The sequence below is a fragment of the Triturus cristatus genome, chromosome 8 (assembly GCF_964204655.1).
Source record: "Triturus cristatus chromosome 8, aTriCri1.1, whole genome shotgun sequence".
In the NCBI taxonomy this organism is placed as follows: Eukaryota; Metazoa; Chordata; class Amphibia; order Caudata; family Salamandridae; genus Triturus; species Triturus cristatus.
The window spans coordinates 271,539,050-271,564,338 of record NC_140591.1 but is presented as its reverse complement, the minus strand read 5'-3'; the positions used below and the strand labels follow the sequence as shown (position 1 = coordinate 271,564,338).

Here is a 25,289-nt window from a genome sequence, read left to right as displayed (position 1 = left end):
AAGGCTGCCGTCTGGGTAGGAAGTCCTGGGTCCGTCTGGGACCGCGAGGCTGAGGCTGCCGTCTGGGTAGGAAGTCCTGGGTCCGTCTGGGACCGCGAGGCTGAGGCTGCCGTCTGGGTAGGAAGTCCTGGGTCCGTCTGGGACCGCGAGGCTAAGGCTGCCGTCTGGGTAGGAAGTCCTGGGTCCGTCTGGGACCGCGAGGCTAAGGCTGCCGTCTGGGTAGGAAGTCCTGGGTCCGTCTGGGACCGCGAGGCTGAGGCTGCCGTCTGGGTAGGAAGTCCTGGGTCCGTCTGGGACCGCGAGGCTAAGGCTGCCGTCTGGGTAGGAAGTCCTGGGTCCGTCTGGGACCGCGAGGCTAAGGCTGCCGTCTGGGTAGGAATTCCTGGGTCCGTCTGGGACCGCGAGGCTAAGGCTGCCGTCTGGGTAGGAAGTCCTGGGTCCGTCTGGGACCGCGAGGCTAAGGCTGCCGTCTGGGTAGGAAGTCCTGGGTCCGTCTGGGATCGCGAGGCCGCCACTTGTATTATAAGAGGTCTAGATACATGTATATATATATATATATATATATATATATGTATATAGTAGGAATTCCATGTCCTTAGGTGGTATATATGTATATATCGGTGGTTACTTGTTGTGAATAGGCCCTAGGGAGAGGGTAACGTTCTGGCTGGGTTAGAGAGGCTCTGATGAGCGGGTCCTATCTGATCCGAAAACCCAAGCAGAACATTTGGCGTCACGAACCGTTTTCGAAACCTGTGTGCGTCGTGTTGTCTCGTGTTTGCTTTCGGCGTGTGCGCGGTTTTGTTTGTATATTATTTGTGGTATACTTGTGTGTATAGTTTTTTCTTCTTCTTTTTTTTTTTCCTTTCTTCATTCTTTTTCACAATGTTTTCTAGAAAGTCAAAATCTACTTTTAAGTTGCCCGTTGATATTCCCGGATGGGATTCGACGCCTTATGAAGCTTTAGCCCGTGAGTGGGCTGATTCTACTGGTTTGAGTGAGAATTGGAATTCTTCTTTGGAGCTGGCGGAGCCGGCTAATGTGATTACTTGTTTACAGAAGGCACCCATCTCGAAGGGTGAGGAGATTCCCATTTTGGGGCGCAGGGGTTGGATTGTTCTGTCTGCGTACAGGATTCTGCATGAGAGATTGTTGAAGCTACAGATATCTCTTAAGGATGTGGAAGCGCACTTTGTTGAGATTCAGAATTCTCATACTTTGTTGCGGTGTCAAAATAAGTTGCTTGCTGACAAACTTGAGACTTACCAGACTATTGCCGAGAGGGCGGCTGTGCGAATTGCTCGTTATAAATACAAGAATCGGCGCGGTCGGGTTTCGACGCGAAAGGTGCGTCTGGTCGTGGCGAAAGCCGGACTGGATTGGAATCCTGATGAATGGGATGGTAATATCTGGTATTCGAGTGATTCTTGTTCCTCGGGTGAGGAATCTGTCAAGCGCGAGTCCTCTCGCTCCCGCCATGATTGTAAGCCTGCTTCTCGCACCTCTGATGGTGCACCCCGTGATTGCGCTCGTCCTTCGAGCGGGGTTGATGCTTCTTCCGCTGATTGTTCCTCTACGTGTGCTGGTCGAGCTCCTTGTGATGCTCGTCCCGCGGTCTCGGTGCATCCAGTTTTTCGTCGGAAGTTGCAGCAGTCTCCCGCTGCTCCGCAGGGTGTTTCTTTAGACTCTTTAGAGGACTTTACTCAACAGGAAATTAGTGATATTTTGCAGCGATTTCGGCAGCGAGCTGGTGAGACCTTGCTCTCATGGATGGTGCGCCTGTATGAACTGGGCGCTGCTGGTATTATGTTAGATAATGGCGATTGTTTGAAGTTTTGTTCCTTGAGTTCGGATTCTACTGTACAGGATCATTTTCATAACTATAATGGTGGTGGTCAAATTTCTTTACTTCAATTAGCGACTGAGGGTTGTAATATAAAGTATCCTACTGAGTCTGATTGGCCTGTGAATGACAAACCGTGGTATACTTTGCGCGACGCTGCACAACGTCTCAAAGAGGAGGTGATGAAAACGGCAATTTTTCTGGGTACTGCTGACAGGTTGCTTGATGGTTCATTGACATCTTCTGTGCGGAATCGTATTATTCGTTCTTCCCCTGTTGCTTATAAGCAGGTCATGATGACTTTATTGATTAATCAGACTGGTAACGTGTTATCTACGGTACTGGAATCGGTACGCCAACTCGGTGAGTTGGGTGAGTGGTTTAAACCTGAACGTCAGTCCCGGCCTGACACTCGTACTCCTGGTGACAATAAACTTACTAGACGTGATATCTTTTCTGGTCTTCTGGCCGATGGTGTGCGGAGGGAGGACATTGACGGTGAGACTACTGCTCGTTTGTGGGAGTTGTTTCGCAAACGTGGCTTGGATCGGAAGGAGGGTGCCCGGCGTGTTCGGACGACTGAGTGTGATCGTGGTTTTTCTGACGGTAGCGGTGATGACGACCGCCGTGGGCGCTCTGTTCGTCGTGATGATCGACGTTATGTACGTGATATGTCCCCCCGTCGTGAGAGGGATAGGGAGAGAGAAGAGGAAAGAGAGAGGGGAAAAAATGATTGTTTACAGCAGACGTAGAGATGATAGGGATCAATCCCCTGAGTTGAGGAGGAGAGAGGATCGTCATAGTTTGGCCGATCGAAACCAGCAGTGCAATGCAGATGACACGAATCCATTTCGTACTGGGAATGGATATGAACAGGAGGTACCGATACCTAAGAAACGTGAGAGTCTTTATCCTGATTTATCCTGGTACGCGGAATGCAGTAAGCATGACTAGGAAATAGGTCAAGCTCCAGTACACAGATGGGCTCACAGAGATAATAGACCCTATGTAGATATTGAAATTTATTGGAGACATCGTAATATCCAAAGGGCCCGAGCATTGGTGGATACAGGAGCGGAGGCCACTCTTATTCATGGAAAGTCAAAGAGGTTTACAGGTCAGTCTTTTACAATTACTGGACTGGGTGGAAAGGAAACTCCTGCCGTTCAAACTTTACTTGAAATGAGAATAGGTAGAATCCCTAGAAAAGAATACTCTGTACTAGTGGTGCCACTCTTGGAATTCATAATTGGAATTGATATTTTGAGAGGAATGACTTTGCATTTAGATGATGGATGTTACCAATTTGGAACTACGCATTATATATCGTCCAGGCCTATACGGGTTGGTCGTTTACGAATGCCCCCCATAAAAGTTCCTCAGGCGACAAAAGTGGTTTGTCAGAAGCAGTATCGTATTCCAGGTGGTCATGAGGAGATTAGTACCACTATTCAGGAGTTGGTGGATGTAGGTGTTATAGCCCCGGTTACTTCTGCTTGGAATAATCCTGTTTGGCCTGTACGTAAGAGTGATAATTCTTGGCGTATGACTGTTGATTATCGAGAATTGAACAAACACACACCCTCCTTGACCGTTGCGGTACCGGATGTCATTACTCTAATTGAAAGAATCCAAAAACATCCTGGTACATGGTATGCGTCCATTGATATTGCTAATGCTTTCTTTTCGATTCCGATTGCCCCTGAGTGTCAGGAACAATTCAGTTTTACGTGGAATGGGCGTCAGATGACGTTTAGAAGTCTTCCCCAGGGCTATGTACATAGCCCTACGATATGTCACCGGCTGGTGGCAGAGCATTTGGCTGAGGTACCGGTTCATCCACAAATTCAGATGTGTCATTATATTGATGATGTTTTGATCCAAGGCGAAACACAAGAGGAAGTTCAGACCCAATTGGACAGAGTCATTGAGTGCCTGCGTGAGAAAGGTTGGGAAATCAATCCGGATAAATTACAAGGCCCGTCCCAGGCTGTAAAGTTTTTGGGTATTAATTGGCATGCAGGACACCGTGAAGTTGTCCCTCAGGTTAAACAGAAAATTCTTGATTTTGCAGTTCCGAGGAATAGGAAAGAAGCCCAAAGCTTCATTGGTTTATTTGGTTTTTGGCGTCAGCATATTCCTCATTTGAGTCAAATATTGGCCCCCTTGTACCGTGTCACTCGTAAAAAGAATGCATTTGAATGGGATAAACAATAACAAGATGCGTTCAACCTAGCAAAAGAGGCAATTCAACATGCTTTGGATTTATGGCCCGTACGTGATGGTGAGGTGGATTTGAATGTGTCTGTATAGGGCCTTTATGCGAATTGGAGTTTGTGGCAGAAGCAAGGCAGGAGTAGAGTGCCGTTGGGTTTCTGGACCAAAAAGTTACCTGATGCTGGTGAGCGTTATACACCTTTTGAGAAACAGTTACTTGCATGTTATTGGGCTCTGGTGGATACCGAGCAACTGACTTTGGGTCATGATATAGTTTTGCGACCTGAAATTCCTATCATGCAGTGGGTTATGAGTTCGCCGAAAACTCACCGAATTGGACATGCTCAAGAGGCGAGTGTGATTAAATGGAAATGGTATATACAAGACAGGGCACGTGTGGGACAGAAAGGAGTTGCATCTTTACATGAGCAGGTGGCGCGAGCGCCATCGACTGAGACTGAGAGTGAATGTTCCGTACCTTTAGTACAGGAGTCTCCTGTCAAGTGGGGTAGACCTTTTGATGATTTGTCCGCAGAGGACAGAAACCATGCCTGGTTTACGGATGGTTCAGCAAGGTTCATAGGGACGAAACGGCACTGGAAAGCGGTGTCCTATAATCCGATCACACAAAAACTGCTGAGCACAACTGGTGAAGGTAAGAGCAGTCAATTTGCTGAACTTTATGCTGTTTATCAAGTTCTGAAACAAGAGTTACCTGGCACATGTCATATTTTCACCGATTCTTGGTCTACTGCCAATGGACTGGCAGTTTGGTTACCGACTTGGCATTCCCATAATTGGGAATTGCATTCAAAGCAATTGTGGGGAAAAGAATTATGGCAGGAGATTTGGGAGATGCTCCCACAGAGTACTGTTACAATCTTCCATGTGGATGCTCACACCCCGATAGATTCTCTTGACAAATTTTTTCATGACATTGCAGATGAGAAATCTAAAATTGCTGAGGCAGTGGTGGACAGGCAAGATTCTGATATTGCGGGATTGGCGAAATGGGCCCACCAGAAGGCAGGACATTTTGGAGAGAAAGCCACTAGCAGGTGGGCTGCTGATCGAGGAATTTATATTCCCCTAGATTTGATTAAGAATGTTATTTTACATTGTCCCATTTGTCAGCATATCAGACAGCGCAAAGTGCCCCAAATTGTTAAAGGTCATTTACATCGCGGGAAACTGCCCGCTCAAATTTGGCAGATTGATTACATCGGTCCACTTCCCATGAGTAGGAATTGTCATTATGTTTGCACTATTGTCGATACATACAGTGGCCTGTTGGTAGCCCTTCCCTGTAAGCACGCTACCCAATTGAATACCATTAAAACATTGGAATTGATTATGATGTATTATGGTGTGCCATTCCAAATTCAATCTGATAATGCATCCCATTTTCGTGGAAGATTGGTACAGGAATTCTGTGTGGAAAACAATATTGACTGGGTATTTCATATCCCATACTATCCGCAGGCCTCGGGTCTTGTGGAGAGATTGAATGGTCTGCTAAAGGAGCAGCTGCGTAAATTGACAGATGACAAATATAAGAATTGGCGAGACTTTTTGCCCCAAGCGTTATTGATTTTGAATAATCGTCCTTTTCCAAATGCTGAATCTCCACTTATGCGTTTGTTCCCTCCGAATGTTAATGCTCAGCCAAATGAAATCAGAGAGACTGTGATGTACTGGGAAATTACTCCCGGAGCTTTGGCTCCATGTAGAGCGACCCCAGGGTCGGCAGGTTTAGACTTGCATGCCATGGATGACACCGTTATTAAAAGTAAAGATCGGGTCATCATTGCGACCGGTGTTGGTGTTCATATACCACCAGGGAATTTTGGATTAATCGCCCCTAGATCGGGGCTGGCTGTAAAAGGCATTCAGGTACTTGGAGGGGTCATTGACAGTGATTATCAGGGAGAGATTAAGGTGCTCCTGCTGAATAGCAGTGAGGCTGACTTGCTGATCCATCGGACTGACCGAGTGGCTCAATTACTCATAATGCCTGTCTTCAGTGGTGGGATGGTAAAAGGCACTGCCCCAACTTTGCTAACTGTACGAGGCCAGAAAGGTTTTGGCTCCACAGATAACCCTGGGGCCAGGGTTTGGGTGCAGTCGCCTAAGAATCCCCCTGAACAAGCAGAGGTCATCGCCACCGGTCATGACAACACCATTTTAGTTATGAGACCAGGGAAAGATAGCTGGGAAGCGGTCCCGGCTGACAAATGTTACTTACGAGAATGATTAATGCCTGTATTTGATTCTCTTTCAGATCATTCTTTGGACTGTTGCTGCAGGATGTGTCGTCGTCGGACTATTTTCGGGTTGGTTCGACGAGAGAGGAGGAATCCCGTCGACCCGGGATGAGCTACGCACCCGAGTGTCGCGTTCCCTCGCTGCGTGGGATTCGTCATCGAACTTTTGGACCTTACTGGCGAAAAGGGTGACCGATGCCCCTCACTTTTGTTTGACGCCGATGAGATCTGTACAGGACATCTTAGCGACCTGTCTGGTTGCTGTCCCTGCTTCGCTGGAAACTCTGACTAATATTTTTAACATTTCAAAGGCTCGCCCCAATGTTCTTCTGGGCGATTTTGCTACCCATGCGTATTGCCCCTTATGTACTGAACTACCAGACCAGATACCCCCCGTCCAGTCCCAAATAGTTACCTATAATATCACACAAGGAGATATGTGTTTTTTCCTTACGTGTAATCCTACTGCAATTTCTGAATGTCTGCGTCTAAAATTGAAAGGTGCTACTTCCTTCACCCTTCATGAGCGAACTTTGTGCTTTCAAAGGACACCGAAAACATGTGCTTCGGTCCACAACAATATGACTTGCAAGAGTTTGGTAGTTACCCCTAGTCATTATCGCACAATGTTACTACCTGCCGGATGGCTTTTCTCATGTGGTAATACTTCCTGGCCATATGTCCCCGCAAATATTTCTGGTGGCCCTTGTGCCATTACGAGACTCAGTTTACTGATGTTCTCGTCACATCCGAATGCCAATTCTCGTGTGATTCGAGATACAGTGATGTTACAGGAGGATTGTGACTCATCTTTGCATTTATATTCCAAGTCTGAATACCTTAGCCTGGCTATTTCAATTATTGGTGTTCCTGCTTTGGCGGTTCATAATGCTAAATCTATTGAGAAAATGGCCTGCTGGATGGTAAAATCCATTAATCATACTTCTACAGTCCTGTCTGACATGCTGTTAGACGCCCAGGGTGAACGGAGAGCCATCTTGCAAAATCGAGCGCCCATTGATTATCTTTTGCTTAAACATGGGCACGATTGTTCTGATTTCGAGGGTCTTTGTTGTTTTAACTTGTCTGATCATACACAATCCATTCGCGCTCACATTGACAGGCTACATGACTTGACGGAGGAAGTTAGAAAACACATTGACCAGGGCTGGTTTGACTGGCTCTTTAATTGGTTACCTGATTTGTATCTGTTACATCAAATATTAGGAGGTATTCTGATTACCATCGCTGTTTTGATTTCTATCTGTTGCTTTATTCAGTGTATTCCTTCACTACTTCAATTTTGCACATTTGGTACTAGACATAGATCAGTTAGCTTTGTTTCATATTATTCTTCCACAGATGTTAGTTCTGTTTAATGAGTGTATAATAGACTGAAGTCAAGGGTGAAATGTACTGCTCGATTTTCCCGGCCCTATTGTGTTGATGGGTGATTAGGGTGACTTCAGTCTATTACCATTCAAGCCTAAGGGTTAGAGTAGTGAATGAAGTCTATTTACTAGGCACTTCGACATGACCCTGTGTTCTTCCCCATAGATTAGGGCTTGCACACATATCCTAGGGGATAGATTCGTTAGTATTAGGGATAACCTGCCCTGTAGTGAGGGTATTTCATGGAGCCGTGCTGAATTCAGGCCTGGTAGGCCTCAAACGGGAGAGACTCCATCTTTCTTTCTGCTCCGGCAGCTTGAGATGCTTCTAGGTTAAAGGGGATGTTTTAGTTATGAGGTGTTATTCGCTTGGAGAGAACCGGCTCAGACCGGCCCTTATCGAAGGATTGTATTTTTTCTTCATGCCGACCACACTACATCAGGCCGGCCGGCTGGGAAAGTGTCCTTGGTACGGGGAGGTACAAGAATTTGGTGGGCGGCAGGTTACGGGCCGGAATTTTCCATGAGGAAATGCACCTCTATATTAGTGAAAGTCTGAGGCAGTTACGACGCACTTACTTCTGTCCGTAGGCGGCATCTAGCCGTTAGCAGTAAAGCTACTACTTATTCCAGGGAAGACAGATGACAAACTTGAAGGCGGAGAAAAACCGAGAGACAGATACTCTTCTAGCAGAATTGCCAGAGAGGAGAGAGTAGCCGATGAGGAAGAGGTCCCAGTGACTCGGAGAAGGGAGACTACGGAGGTGTGACCTCCAGGCGAGCCGAGACACAGACGAGAAGGGAACCTAGATGACCATTGAGTGCAGGCTACACACGACTAAGGTGATGTCGACCCCTTTCTTATTAGAGTGTACAACCTAATCTTTCACTTTTCTTTGCAGGTTATGTGTTACACAGTAATGTTATGTGATTGCGTATATAATAAATAATAAAGTATCCAGTTTGTAGTGAATCAACATGTGCTGCGTGTTCTTGTATAAGAGGGTAGCCTATTCTTCTAGTCAGCTGTGACTTGACATGAACAGATGTTAACCCTGATCAGGTAAGTGGTAACTGAACAAGGGAGAGAGGAGCCTCTCGAACCAGAGAACAGGTTGTGCTCAAACTGGCAGTTCTTGTGTGATCTGATAAATAGTAAAACTGATTCCCCTGTTGTATGTTATGGTAATCATAGGATGAACTTGCTGAGGCTGCCGTCTGGGTAGGAAGTCCTGGGTCCGTCTGGGACCGCGAGGCTAAGGCTGCCGTCTGGGTAGGAAGTCCTGGGTCCGTCTGGGACCGCGAGGCTAAGGCTGCCGTCTGGGTAGGAAGTCCTGGGTCCGTCTGGGACCGCGAGGCTGAGGCTGCCGTCTGGGTAGGAAGTCCTGGGTCCGTCTGGGACCGCGAGGCTGAGGCTGCCATCTGGGTAGTAAGTCCTGGGTCCGTCTGGGACCGCGAGGCTAAGGCTGCCGTCTGGGTAGGAAGTCCTGGGTCCGTCTGGGACCGCGAGGCTAAGGCTGCCGTCTGGGTAGGAAGTCCTGGGTCCGTCTGGGACCGCGAGGCTGAGGCTGCCGTCTGGGTAGGAAGTCCTGGGTCCGTCTGGGACCGCGAGGCTAAGGCTGCCGTCTGGGTAGGAAGTCCTGGGTCCGTCTGGGACCGCGAGACTAAGGCTGCCGTCTGGGTAGGAAGTCCTGGGTCCGTCTGGGACCGCGAGGCTAAGGCTGCCGTCTGGGTAGGAAGTCCTGGGTCCGTCTGGGACCGCGAGGCTAAGGCTGCCGTCTGGGTAGGAAGTCCTGGGTCCGTCTGGGATCGCGAGGCCGCCACTTGTATTATAAGAGGTCTAGATACATGTATATATATATATATATATATATATATGTATATAGTAGGAATTCCCTGTCCTTAGGTGGTTATATATGTATATATCGGTGGTTACTTGTTGTGAATAGGCCCTAGGGAGAGGGTAACGTTCTGGCTGGGTTAGAGAGGCTCTGATGAGCGGGTCCTATCTGATCCGAAAACCCAAGCAGAACAATGACCAACTCTTTGTTGGCTACGTGGGTGCCAAAAAAGGTCGGGCTGTGCACAAGCGGACCATCTCTCGGTGGGTCGTTCTGTGCATCAAGGCCTGTTACTCGTTGGCTAAGAAGGAGCCTCCTATGGGGCTGCGTGCCCATTCCACCAGGGCAACGGCAGCCACTACTGCCTTGGGACGCGGCGTTCCCTTGCAGGACATTTGTTAGGCAGCTTCGTGAGCCTCGCTGCACACGTTTACCAAGCACTACTGCCTTGACAGTCAAGTCCGGAGGGACGGCTTTTTTGGCCGTTCCGTGCTCCGTGACTTTCTGGTGTAATCTTGTTCGCAGACCCACCACCGGCATTGGTATTGCTGGGGTATCTATTCTAAGGTAAGGACTTTCAGATTCACAAGTTACTACTTCTGTAACGATAAATCTGTAAGAGACATTAGTTAGTGATAGATTCCTTACCACCCCACCCATCCTCCCGTTCTGCGAACTGGTTACTAGGGTTAAGGTCATCCCTCTTTGGGCCCTAGTTTTCTGCACCAATGGTCAGTATCTTGCATGGATCTGCTTTCCTGGCGCGGAAAGTCGTCTACAGAACTGACGTCACCGCGCATGGGTGGCGCCTAAGTACTCTCCGTGGCGTCATCTCTGTGCTTACGACGCCAGTGACGGACGCGGAGCCGTACGACGCCACCTACTGACGTGCAGGGGTACTGCTTAGCGAAACTTTCCGGATCCAGTCTGACGCCTGAGAATATTCTAAGGTAAGGAGTCTATCACTAACTAATGTCTCTTACAGATATATATTGTTACACAAGTAGTAACTTGTGCATTAAGGAGGAGTGGATCCATTTAAGTCAATGCCTTAATCATCCTACAAGAGCGGGCATCTTCTGAATGCAAGACTGAATGTGTTGGTATAACGATTTTATACCCTTTTCCCATAATTAACAAGTGGAAGGAAAAGTAATTGGTTGCGTGTCTATTAGATAGGGATTTTCATTGCGAGGAATGTTTCTAACTCCACAGCTTTTTCTTCTAAATTATGATTGATTGGTTGCTTGTTTGGGTCGGCACATCATTTAATGGTTTGGAAGAGGATTTGGGACCTATTTTAGCCTCTTTAAATCCACTTTTGAAATAAGAATTTTTCAACCCACTCACTAGATCTTAGGGGCTCTTTCTTTTTTCTCGTAGAGCTTTTAGAGCAATTTCTGATATCAAAAACCTATAGTTATTTCCCACCTTTATGGTTACTATTTTGATTGTGTTCAGCTCATTGTTATACCAAGATTTAAGTGGTCTTTCAGATCAGTTTTTTAGAGTAAATCGACCTAGTTCATTGATGATGTTGATTCTAGGCAGTGGTTAATGAGATCATTAGCTGTTTTAGTTACTTCGGCTTTCAGTATGATAACTGTTAGCCTTCCTTCTAAAACAGCAGTTCTTAACCTGTTGTCCGAGTACCACTGGGGGACTGCGACACCTACTTGGGGGTATGCACCTGTTTTGAAAAATAAATATTAATATAAATAAAGGATATACAAATAAAGAAGCAAATTATTTTGTAAATGTGAAGGAATTTGAAATTGAAAGCTTAAAATAAAGTTAGTAACCTTAGCTTGATTATTTGGGACAGTGCAAGTACAGCAAGCAGAACATAGTATAGACGATGGGTAGCCTCAATTGAAGCTCCAACGCAATTAGAGCAGGCAATAGGAGCAAAAATGACAAAGTGATATGCTAGAGTTTTGCGCATCTGTTCATCTTTAAGAATCAAAATACCAAATTAGAAAAACTCCCAGCTTTACTAATTAGTTTTGATTTTTCTATATTTGATTATGTATTTAATAATATATTTCAATATTTGTGTATTCTGTATTTTTGTGTAGTGTTTTGCGGTTCAAATCAGAGCAATTGCTTAACTCTGGATCTGTGACTTTCAAAAATGTCCCTAGAAGTCAAAGAGTTAAGAAACGCTGATGTAATTTCATCACATTTCATCACACTTGAAACAATTTGACATCTGGTGGGCCTGGTTGTTCCCAAAAGCCAAATACATTGGATGCATACTACTGCAAGACAGCAACACTACAACATACCAGAATATGAAAATGAACAGATGAAGAACATTCCAAAACATCAAGATAACATAGTGTCACACAAAACAAATACAACAAACTCTCAAGACCAAACAATACAGCAAGGAAAACAAAACACAGTAACAAAACACTTCACTATCAAAAATGCAATAACAACCCTTCAACTTAATTGAGCAACACAAGAACAACAAAATACGATATAAACACAACAAAACTATATCAGCCCAACTCGCACACTCAAGACAAAAATATAACAATATGGGGCACAATACTCTATACAACATAACACGTACAACAAGACAGACTATACAACACAATATTCAAGCAACAGTAACATAATAGACAACATAATAACCCAACACGTACACAAGTCACCCATTACAATTGCAATAGCAGCACAGTACAAAGAACAACAATAAAACACAACACAAGGCACAAGAGATAAACAACACCGCAACGCAACAGAACCCATAACAGTAACAGCACAACATACACCGAAATATAATTCAACAAAATAATTACACAGCACCCTAACTCTACACAAAAAACAACATACAAAATGCAATTCTATCCAGCGGGCAAGCACCACAGGAGAAGCACTCCCTGCCCTAGAGGGAGAGGTGACTGGTGACAGTGTCCTGCACAGGCAGATAAAGGTTTTGAATCTCAACAGCGTGGACTTTCATCCTCCTTATGTCCACAAATGAGCTTCACTTAGAGAAAATGAACCCCCAGGTTGTGTGCTGAAACACGTGGTAAATGTATAGTATGTAAAACTATGTCCACAGGGCGGGAAGATTAAACCGTAGGAAATAGAGCTATAGCAATAAAGTAGGGTGCCCACCCGCTACATACAAAGCCAGTTTACTCCTTAAAGAGCGCAGTTGACTGTTTTACTCCAGTAAGTATTCATAACCAGGCATAGGTCCAACCTAAACAAGCATTGGCATAGCACCAAGAAGTGTGGCTCACTGGTTAGAGAAGGCATACCCTGAAGCAGAGGTCAGACCCGGGACCAGGGTTCAATTCCCGACGCTGCAGGGTCTGAGCCCAAGTGTCCACGGACTCGATAATTCTCACTTCGGTGCCTACTCGAATCATGGGTTCACACTCTGCAACTCTGGGCAATAGCATGCTTAATCTCCACTACGGCCCCCCCGCGGTGGGATGCCTGGCTTTCACCTTGGGGATGCCCAGTACGGGTTATCTCACAGGGAAAAAGCCAGGACGGGTTCCCAATGCAAGCGCCGAGATGCCCAAGGGTAAGTCGAGCGCTATATAAGAACACACATACATACATACATACATACATACATAGCCGATAGGTCTCGCCTTTGGGACCTTATAAGTGTTTAGCCATGCAACAGTTGCATAACTAAATACTTATAAGGTCCCAAAAGCGAGACCTATTGGCTATGCCAAGCGGCCGTGCGGCCGCGAAAGTGATCGCGGTCAAACATCAAAGCAGCCGCGAAAGTGAAAGTAAGCTCAGTCAAGCGCGGCACGCGTGCTCGTGCACATGCACTGTAGCTCTAGGCTGGCCTGGTAGCACTTTTCGGAGCCCTCACAAAATGTCTCGCCAGACCAACGCATGCGCTGGGTCAGGCGAGACCTAAAAAGGGGTCATACCAGTCTTCTGTGGTTGGTAAAGTGACATGACGCCTTTGCGCTGCTGCCTATGCGACCCTTGCCTCTCTCTTCTGCCCTGCCTCTGTACTAATACCCGGCCTCTGATGCCACTTTCAAAGTAACGCCTTGTATCCGTCTTTGTAATCCCCTGCTGCCGTTGTGCTCTCTGCTGCCCCTGTACCCTCTGCTGCCCCTGTACCCTCTGCTGCCCCGCGACCCTCTGCTGCCCCGCGACCCTCTGCTGCCCCTGTACCCTTTGGCCCGGTCAGTTTATGCCACCACTCTCATCGTAATGGGGCAAACGAAGCCCATACAAATACAAACGAGGGCTATGCTGACGTGCACAAAGTAGCATTATCCAGTCTAAAAAATGCGCAATCTTAGCATTCAACGCGACTCAATAAAAGCTGGCCACAGTATTCAGACCCATGCTTTCAATTTACGCACCGGAAATCGAATTGTAATGACTGACTCCGATAAAAGGACATATATTCCCTTGAGAAATTAGCGTCTAACAAAAAGTGAAAACCGGTGATCGTGTGCTGCCTGGATACTGTGTACTGAGAAAGCAGAACACGCTGCAAGACAGAGGACCTCACATTGACGAACGCAGTTTCATATTGTATGTCTGCCGGCTTTGGTTCGTTACACACAAAGGAAGAGAAGATCTAATATCTGTCTACCTTAATAAAGACAATCACACAACAGCACACATGCCAGTACTGATAGCAGTTATTCTTTATTCCACATGATCACACATAACACTTGATGGGACTGTTAGTTTTCGTTTTGTTTATTTTTCTTTCAATTTTCTTTTGTTTGTTTTTGAAAATTTCCATAGGTTTAAAAAATAAAATACCCATCAGTTTTCAAAACAGAAAATCATCATACAAAAATTCACAGAGTAAAACAACAATACAGAGAATCAATATGCAAATTGCTTACCACCACAAAATACATTGTTGAACACAACATTGACAACAAATTTGACACCACAGAAAACAAATCAAATAAGCTCTAGTTCTGTATTTAGTGCTCCAATTTCTCATTTGTGAAACAGGAGGAAAGCAGAACACGCCCTGTAGGTTAGCGTTCGACTGCTTGCAAAAATGTCCCTTTACCAGGGCAAAACCAAACAGTGGACTATTGTGGCTCACTAACTAACTTTTTTCTAATAATTTTAAACACATTATATACATCATGAGCCAACATAGTATATTTCATAGCACACTTGTATGGTTAAACACCAGTCGATGCGTTTCGAACCCAATGATATGTTTTAACAGGGTTCTCCCCAAGACACAGAACTCATGAAGAGCTCTTTTTCGAAGTCAGAAGACCTCTTCTGTTAGTTTTTTCTTTGGACCCAACTCCGACTCGATAGTATTAGTGCTCCAACATCCGTTCGAGGGACGCACTGGCGTCCCTGTGAAGACCGTTAGTCCATGGGTGCGTAGAGGAGGCCACGGGTGCATAGGTGAGTCCACTTGAATTTCTTTTAACTAAACTCCAAATGCTATTTCGTGGGTTTGTGTGTTTTTCCACTGACATTTCTTGATACTTACTGATTCTTCGGCGTCGTGCGAGGCACCCAAGACGATGGCTCCTTGTCCTAGTGACTGTACCTTAATAAAGAAGCATTGGCAAAGCCAGTAGGTCTGACTTGCATTTTTAGATATAAGCCAGAGCTATTGGCTTTGCTTTGCCTTTGTTGTGATAAAAAATGCATTATTAGTGCACCCGGGCACTTGCACCAGGGCCTAGTAGCGTTAGGGGTGTATCTAGATTTGTAGGGAGAGGTGCAGTCTGTTTCTTAATGTGCTCCTGGGAAACGATACATTCCTGGACATCAGTTTTCCTGTTGCTTTCAAATAAGAATTTACAAGTGTGATAAGTTTCGTCTGGTCTGACCCTCTCTCCAAATGTCAGGCATCTGCAAAGGCCTGTCTGTTCTGAGGTTTGGAAAGATGGTTTGCTAAGCACCTAGACTGGTATGCTCATTATTTACCGTACTTTGTAGTGCTTCCTCTGTTTTGAGCATGCTTGAAATTAATATATTGCAACCTATTTACATTAGTTCATTGACACTATAATATGGCCGCCCACAGTATCCCACAAATTAACACAATTGAGCCATGGTCATCGTTATGGTATGAGTGGAACACCTTCATATCATGCATGCCTTAACACCTAAATACAGGGGACATAATTAGCTCGGGTGGCAGGGCATTGGGTGCTTACAGTATGTAAAAAAAAAAGCATGCTCTTCCCATTAGACGTCTATAATAGAGCATATGTTACCCTCATGCTCATGAACATTATGCCAAGGTTGGGCACCTTTATGCAGTGGATGCACGCAATCAATCAGGATTTGTAAAGCGTGGCAAATCACCCTCAAGGTTATCCAGGCACTGAGGGCTTTGCTGCTACAGATGGAATCAGTTGAACAGCCAGGTCTTGAGTCTCTTCCTGAATTCTAGAAGTGAGGATAAGGTCGGGAGGTGAAGGTAAAGGTTGTTCTAGGACTTAGCGAGGTGGGAGGAGCATCCTCCACTGTTGCTTCAGTGGATGCGGGAGGCGGAGCTCAGGTGTCTGGAGTGTTGGTGGAAGTTCATACTGGTCCTTGATTGTGAAGGGCTTTGTAGGTGTGGATCAGTATCTTGAACTGGCATCTCTTCTTACGATGGGGGGTGTTGTGGGTCCGTTTGGGGAGGTCAAGGATGAGTCTGGCTGCCGAGTTCTGTATGGTCTACAAACTTTTCAGGAGGTGAGTAGTGATTCCAAAGAAGAGTGTGTTGCCAGTCTGGCCGGCTGGTGAGTAATTAAGCTGTTGAGTAAGTCTTGAGTGAAAGTTTGGTGTCTACGGGGAGCTATTTGAAGGTTTTCTGGAGCATGCGAAGAGTGAGAAAGCAGGTAGGAGAAACTGCATTGATCTGGCTTTTCAAGGCGATCTTGCTGTCCAGGATAATGCTGAGGTTGCGGGCATGGTCTGTCGTAGTGGGTGAGGGTCTTAGTTCGGAGGGCCACTAGGAGTCATTACATGGGAAATTGTTGTTCTTGAAGATCAGCACTTTCGTTTTGTCTGTGTTGAGTTGTAGGCAGTTGCTGTTCATTCTGTTTGTGACGTTCGTCATACACCTGTGGAAGTTGGCCCTTGTGGTGGTGGGGTTTTCTGACAGTGAGAGGATGCGCTGGGTATTGTCTGCATAGGATATGATGTTTAGTTCATGGGTTCTGACGATGATTTGGCCATTGGCCAAGGGGTGTCATGTAGGTGTTGAGCACTGTGTGGCTGAGGGATGAACCTTGAGGACACCGCTTATGATAATGTTGGGTTCCAAGGTGAACAACGGTAGGTAGATGCTTTGGGTTCTTCCAGGGAAGAAGGAAGCGATCCATTTGAGGGTGTCTCCTTCGATTCCAATGTGATGAAGTCCCTTGATATGTGTGTGGTGAGATACGGTGTTGAACGCTGCTGAGAGGTCGACTGCCGATTCTCCCAGTCAAGGAGAGTTCTGATGTCATCTGTGGCAGAGATCCAGGTAGTTGCAGTACTGTGGTTGGTGCGGATTCCGTATCAGTAGTGGTTGTTCTGTAGGTATTCCATGAGTTGGCGGTTGATGGCTTTTTTTAGTACTTTAGCAGGAAAATGGAGCAGAGAGATGGGGCAGTAGTTCTTGAGTTTGTTTGGGTCTGCGGACGGTTTCTTAAGAAGGGGTTTGACTTCAGCGTGCTTCCATTCTTCAGGTAAGGTGGCCTTGGTGATGGATGTGTTTAAAATGGTGGTGAGCGCGCTGCTGATCTTCTTGCTTCCTAGATTAAATATGTGGTGGGTACAGGGGTCTGTGTGTGCTCCGGAGTGGACAGAGTTCATGATGGCTGTGATGTTCTGCGGGGTGAGTAGCCCAAGGCACTGAGTAGGTGGGCGGGGTTTGCATTGGTTGGAGAGAGGAGGCTGTAGAGTTTGGAGAGGGTAGGTTGGGTTTCGAAGTTTTTGTAGATGGTGGAGCTCTTGCCGTGGAAGAAGTCCGCTAGGATGTTGCAGCGTTCCTGAGAAGGGGTGATGTTTTCAGTGGCTGTGGGGTTGGAGAACTCTCTGACGTTGTTGAAGAGGTCTTTGCTGTGGTTGGAGCTGGCTTTGATGCGGTTACCAGGACGCTCCTTTTCGTCTCTTTCAGGAGTTGGTGGTATTAGTTGGGGGGGGGGGGGGGTCTCTTGAAGGTTGCTCGGTCTGTGGGAATCCTTGGTGGCGTGCCATTTCCTTTCTAGTCGCTTGCCATTGCGTTTTATGTTTAAATCTTTTTATTGATTTTCAAGAAGCATAGAACATACAAAATTGGAGATCATTTTGTAGACACTGCTATACGCCCCATCAGGTGGGCTAGCCTATATTAAGGATCAACCACAATAAGCAATAGTTCAGAAATATAAAACAAAAACCCCCTTCCCTCTCTCACCCCCCTTTGTTGGTTTTAACTCTATTCTTTTTTTGTTTAACCATGCCAGTATTAGCAGCATTCAACAGTTGACAAATTGCAATGTTCTATCATTAATCCTGTGGGTATAGGCTGCTTCCGTCTGCCATCTATAGCTTTGTAATGTCCATCGCTTCGTATAGCAACCTTTTGCTCAAAACAAGAGTATGACAAAATTTAACAATCAAACCATACCTTTGCTCATTCCCCTCCCCCCTTTCTGGTACTCTACTTCCTGCTACAATTGTGTAATCTGTTCGTATAGTATCTGCCTACTCATTCTGCACTAGGTCTGACTCCGAGGTTTCTCTAGGATTAATCAGCCTGAGAAGGCGAAGATATTTTGGGCACGTGATTTCATGGAATTCCGCTGACAACAGCTCAACGAGCGGTTTCCACACCTCTTTGAATGTGTCTTCGGAGTCTGTGAGGGATGCATGGATTCGTTCCATCCCCATGATATACCACTATCTGTGGAGCCAGCCATGGAATGTGGGTATAATCCGCGTCAACCAGTGAGTAAGGATATTCTGGAGCGCAGGTCTCAGGGCCAGACCCATCTGTTTCCCCTTGCTAGATTTCAATGGGAACATTAAGGCGTTAGGCAATCCCAATATGACATAGGGCAGGAAACGCAGGATCTGAGTGTCAAATCTTAAGTCTATCTCATCCAAAATCTTTGGCCAGTACGATAATAAAAGGGGGCAATCCCATAATAGATGTACTAAGGTACCCTCCTCCCCACATCCCCGCCAACAAGTGGGACTGCGATTCGGGTTCCCTCTGTTAAGACGTACCGGGCTGAGGTACCAATATGTGGCTATTTTCATTGCCGTTTCCTTGCTAGCTATGTTTCTTGACGTGTGTTTAGCCCTATGGTGATTTCTCCCCATTTATACAATGTATGACATGACCGCTATGTGCGCAGGACTTGATAAACTGTCCTGGCGCTGCTACACCACAAACCTGTTACCTGGTTAATAAGGTGACTATTTGGAACCCCCATGTTGTGCATTTGCTCACTTGTTCATCCTGGCCTCAAGCCCAATATATCATTATTTGAAATCATGGACTAGCTCAAATGCATTCGTTTATTTCATCTAAGAATGTGTGCTACATTCATCATATATCCTGATAGCATTCTTCTAGTTCATGTATTCATAATTAATTTGAAGGTTTGATGCTTAGTGAAAGGCATATAGTGCTTTTAACTTGAATTTGCAAGTCAATTTTCCCACTTTTCTTCACAGCTTACATTATGAATCAAAACGGTATATTTTCCTAAAATAAGTGGTGTGAATGATATAGAATGATCATTTACAGCCCTCTTGACAAGAGAGAGAGGGAGGAACTTTGGATCCTAGAAGGAGAGGAGCAGTACGTCTAACTGCCCCAAGGCCATCATTTCATAACAAACACATCCGTGTAGACAAAAATCAGCCTTGTCTTAAAGACATCCTGAGGATTGGAAAGTAAATGAACTTCAGGTATGCAACGACACTTCAAAACAAGCATTTGCAATGCAATAGGTCTCGCATTTACGCGAGTTTAAGCTATTGGCATTGTAAATGACAATGCCTTTTATTTGTTTTAGAAACGAAAACGAAAACAAAAATAAAAGGCATTGTTATTTGCAATGTCAATAGCGCATACTCGCGTAATGCGAGACCTATTGCATTGCAAATGCTTGTTTTAAAGGATGACAAAGGTTTTAAATGGTTGATGATTCTGCCGAAGTATGTGGGAGGCACTCGACTTGTTCGTCGGATGAAGAGGAGTGTAAGGAAGGACACGCCCTTCATTTGCCACCCCTGTCTCTTGAGCGTGTGTCTGTTGCTCAAAGATAGCGCTCCTTTAGAAAGGATACATTTTGATTTTAGGGGGAAAAGTGGGATTTCACAGAAAAACTGCTGCTTTTCACTGCTTATGCTTCCCTCAAAATGAAATACCTGAACAGCTTTAGGGTGGCAGAAGGTACTGAGGTGTGGGCAAGAAAGCAGACCACCACTTCACATACACCCAAGAATATATGGGTAGTGCTAAAGGGGACCAGACACAAGGGGGTACAGACACTGAAGGGAACTTCGGAGACTGCACTTGCACGGACCTACAGAACTGACCAATCAGGTGGTGAGCTCATAAACACATTGTGGCCGATTACCCCGATTGAGAGTAGAAATGCCATCAGGATATTACAAGATGTGTAATAATAGCAAACACCAGTTGCCCTGCGAACTTCCCTTCAGCCCTCTCTTGGACAGAATATCATGTCTCCAGTCCTCTGTTTTCATTTCACAACCTAATGCATTCTGGTCTTTGTAGTCCCCTGCTGCACCATTGAATCCTTTTGGCTAAAGCACCAAGGAATTATGGCCGAAAAGCATTAGGATTGTGCCGGAGCTCATGTGATACTGCATAATATTACACTGTGCCCTCATCCCTTTTTAGTGGTAAGTAAATCGGCACAATACTTTGGTTTGCTTACAGTGCTCATAAAAAATAATAGTGAATAACCCCAGTGCTGTTGCATACATGACAGAAGAAAAGAAAGAGCACGGCTCATTGGCGATGTCTGCGACATAGGGCTAATAGCGTGCACAAGGGAGGAAGGGTGCTGTGTTTGAGAGGATGTGATAACAAGCAGGAAGTGGGATAAGGGAGGGGGTGGCAAATGGTGTGCACTTTCGCGGCCGCTTTGATGTTCTCAGTGGCCGTGCGGCTCACTGTGAACATCAAAGCGGCCGCAAAATGATCACGCAGGCTGCCAAATGGTGCGTGCGCCAGGCTCACATGCACTGTAGTTGGCGGCTTGAAAGCACTGGTTTGCACTTCCAAATCCCCCTTTTACAAAAGCTCTCGCCAGAGCAGCGCTAAAGCGCTGGCTCAGGCGAGACCTAAAAATAAGCTCTCGCGGGACTGCAGGATGTTGGATGCTGATATTTATTGGCTTGGATTCTATATGAAGAGATGCTCGCACAGGCCAACTGAATAAAATCACAGGGTAACACAGACTGGAAATCAGACGGCATGGGCCGGTCACATGGGACTGTTTGTTAGTTCCTGTGTGTGGAATCGCCACGGGATAAGCATAGGCCAGGGCAGACTGAAACAGGCTACAGGAGCAATGGAGTCCCGTAGTCCAAAGCAGGAACCATGTCCGTTGACTACAACCGTGACAAGCCCCTGGATTCTGGCACCCATTTTGGAATGCAAGGCTTTTCTGACCAATTATTTCTCCATGGATGTCTGTTGAAGAGTTATTATGCTTCGCAGCGCCTGCTAATATGGTCTTTGGCTCATTATAGATGTTTGAGTCCGGTTGATAATCAATCCCGTTATTTGAGGATCAAACCGCTATTAACTGGCTATACAGTAGACCCACTTTTGAATAAATTAATTGTTATGACGGGCTGTGTTCTTGCTGTTTTGACACACAAGATGATCACGTTTATCACATGGGTGTGCCATTTATGAAGGAGCACAAAGCCGATTGTTCTGCAGTGGTGCTCACTGCACCTTTTTTTGTGACTTTAATTGTTTAATTTATTAAAATTTAATTTGACTTTACATATTTCTGCATATTCCTTCAACGAGGGACTTGTGCTCCTTGTTCATCCAAATGCCCCAGGCTCCTGGCAATTACTGGGTTTCGCTTGTTTTAAAAAACGACCTCTGTTGGAGCACTGTTACTTCCTGTTGTGAGAGCCATCACCTGTCTGGAAAAAATGTATGAAAGTGGGATCCAATCTTTCCTACTTAGTTCTAGTTCCAAGTTCTTCACTGACCAAGGAAGAGTGTGCTCTGCAGAATACGCAAAAAGCTGCTAAGATTCAGGGCTGGTATCTTTGATGGTCCATCCCTCAGAGGTGAGGAGACATCACCTGAATTCTGTGCATCTTTCCAGAGACATGTGTATCTGCTTGTGGCATGGCCTGCTAAGAAAGGAGACGGAGCACCAAACCCTTCAGGAAGAGACTGCCGGAAGAGAAGAAGCCCAGCCACTGTGACCAGAATTGGGGCAGCCGAGGAGAAGTAGACTTAACTGGCATATGCAGCCACTACCGACCAAGGTCTGTAGAGGGTATTCCGGCCTCCCTATGAGTTTACACAACAAGGCACATGAGTTGAATCATCCTACCAGCCCCAGTCTAGTATCAGTCGGCGTGACCTCAGCATGCCTGTCATTTTTGCGATGAACGATCCGAGACCCCCTATAAGTAAGATTCAGGTGGGTAAGGACCTAAGGGAGCTGCTGGACCTGCTTCGTTGCCCCGACAGAACCAACATAAGCATATACCGTTCCCATCCAAGGCAAGCACCAGTGCTGAGAGTTGGACTAGGTATGTCTGCCATCCTGCACTGTTTGGAGCTGCGATCATGACTGCTTGCCTTTGGTTCAGAAGGTAACCTGAGCCACATGAACTTTGACTTTGTCTCCTTTGCTAAAAACTCCAGCAGACTATTTAACCCACTTGGCACTGAATTGCCCTACAGTACCCTTTTTTGCCCTAAAGAACCTTAGAAGTTAGACAATTTCGGGCTGGCCTTGAGGTCCCGAATCAGGGACGCTGCTAGCACCATATTTCAGTGAGTTCACCATATGTCCGATGTATGCCTTGAATATTTCTTTGTGTTTAGAGCCCCGTAGCACCTGTTTTGGAACTGTGTAGCTGATTAGCATTTCCTAGGTGCAGTATTACCTTTTTGTGTGAGGAAAGTGTTTCAAAGAAGAGCAGTATGCTGGACAGTACCTGTTGTTTCACTGGTTGAGTTCTGAGTCTCTGCCCCCACACTATCTCCTGAGAAGTTTTGCGGCTCGCTCTCACTACCCTGGAGTCAAGCGCAGAAAGGCGTATTGGCACCCACTTTGCAGTCCATCGTAGATCAGACGCTCATTCATCAGTTGTAAAAGGCCCAACCCCGACGGTTGTTGCCCAGTAACCACTGCTTGCCCCATGGCACCCAAATGGGCTTTGACAGTTTGCAATGAAAATGGCCAGTTGATGATTGCATCGTATTATCTGCCTTATAATGACATAACTGTTATCTACATATTTTGAGTAGAATAATTGTGAGTACCTAAGCATCTTTAGGGTAAATGTGACCTGATGGAACTGAATATTATGAAAATGTTCTGGACAGAGGAGCTTGAATGATTCGTTGTTGAGTAGAATGCATTGCAGATGTTAAAACAATGGCAATTCCCCATCGTTAACCTTTTTTTGCGATTTATTGTATGCACTCTTTAGCGACGTTGGTGGAAGATGGTGGTTTGAGTTGGCTACAGAAATCATATCAACGAATGAAGGCTCAATCTGAGAAAGAGAAGCGAAGTTTGGATGAAATAATCGCCCAACGATACGGGGTACGTAGGGGTGTATGGTCAGTGCAAGCACTTTTCATGACACTCATAAAGATTCCATCTGTTCGGAAGGTCCAATAGTTCTCAATGTGTAAATAGCTCTTCAACTTATTTTTAGAAATGCTACTTCTAGTTATCATTTTCTTTGTTGTCATGAGCCAAAGAGATAGCTTAGTGATTTAAACACTCATTCCAAATGTATCCAAATTCCACAGACTCTAGGTGCCTGGGCATTACCAGACCTACAGCTTTATCATGGGACGGCTATGGGCAGGAGATTAACCATAATGATAAATTATCAATTTAAAGAAGCTGGGGCGAGTATATATTAACTGTGTATGGGAGTGAGGCCTCTGGCTCGTTCCTGAGGAATAATGATCCAAATTAATACATAATGGTGATGTTTAAAGCACTATAGGATGCCAAGAAATGACGGCAGCAGTGGTGAAAAGCTCTTCAAATACCACTAATACAGAGTTACTGTCCAAATGGAAACGAGACTACATTGCCTGAAATATTTTATGATAGTAATTCTCAGTGTGGGCACGATGCGGTGTGCTCCAAAAATTATCGGAACCTAAGATGACCTTTCAGAGCAGTGTCAGTTCCCCAGAGGGGGATTTTATTAATATCCCCAACTAAGAGATTATTTGAAGCAAACCGAAATGCAATGGAAAAAATTGACTAAGTAAACCAAAAACAGCTACTATACAAAACATTTATTCGATCTTAATTTGTTATTAACTAAACTGTAATGCACAGCTACCTGAAGCATGGGCAAAGGTATTTAATAACCAGGTTACAGCTGAGATGGCAGAGCATAGTTCTGCTTCAAGTAGTAAATATCTATGCTCTGTCGGTATTTTGACTCGCACTGTAAAACTGTTCCTTATACCCCGAGTAGACTACATGTATGGTAATGTCGAGCAAATTCAAACTGTCCCAGATGTCTGATGGAGAATGCAGACGACGTACATATTTTTGCTCCTTGTATTGAACTCACGGAATTCTGACAGGCTAGAGCTACAAAATGATCAGACATGCAGGTTACGGATATTACTCACTGAATGCCCTTTGTATTGTTAGCAAAGGATATATCAAGGCCTAAAATTGCGTCCAGTTGTATAGGGTTAAGCTTTGTGGCTATGCCGTCACCCAGGTAAATAAATGCTATCCACAGGCTGAATCACACGCCGCCCGAATACACATATTGTTGGCAGTCGATGTACACTGTGTGTGAGACTGAATCTGCGATTTTAAAAATTAAAGGCAGGTGGGGGAGGAAAATAGGTGCAAAAGTATGGGCTAAACCTGATGTGTTTACTTGAAGAATTATTTGTTTCCGTTTGTATAGGTTTAAACAGCATACTTAGAGCTGTAATAAGGATGAAGTCCGATTTATGTTTGATAACCCTCCCATCTTATTACTATGCATTTGATATATTATACTCACTAATTTCTCTTTTTTATAAATCATTATTTTGCAATAGCTCATTAAAAATGTGTTCTTAAAATAATACTCCTCATCAATCTCCTTAAAACCATAATAATACATCGTACATATGCCAAAAGGCTAAAACAGCATAAAGTGTAAAAGAACACAATGCACAGTGCATGATTATGCGAAAGTGGCATCAATCACAGTGCAAGGTGCAGATGCCAGTGCACATAAAGAGAAAGACACAATAAGGATTGCGCAGACCATTCCCAGAACAATAGAAACCTAGACACACTGGGAAAGAAGATGCCTACGTATTTCAATAAATATTCTTGACACTTCATTATACAGCTCTCCAGCATTTCGCGATTTGCGAAATCAGCTTAGGAGCGCACTGACTGCAATATTTTGCATTTTGGCCACAAAAAAGCCAAAAAAGGTCTCCTGGCAGACGCTGGGTGCGGCCAGCCCCATCTCTGCCTCCGGAGCCCTGGCAGGCCGTGCTACCGCCACCGCTCAAACATGAAGATAAAGCCAGACA

General features: G+C 45.4%; 1 protein-coding gene across 1 annotated transcript in view; it reads left to right on the top strand.

Annotated features, from left to right (window-relative positions):
- The window catches only part of CWF19L2 (CWF19 like cell cycle control factor 2), a 926,849-nt gene that overhangs the window by 316,027 nt on the left and 585,533 nt on the right, over window positions 1-25,289 (top strand). Inside the window, exon 7 of the mRNA XM_085621485.1 lies at window positions 23,198-23,313. Within this exon, the coding sequence (XP_085477611.1) occupies window positions 23,198-23,313 (116 nt within the window). The remainder of the gene's footprint in view (window positions 1-23,197; window positions 23,314-25,289) is intronic.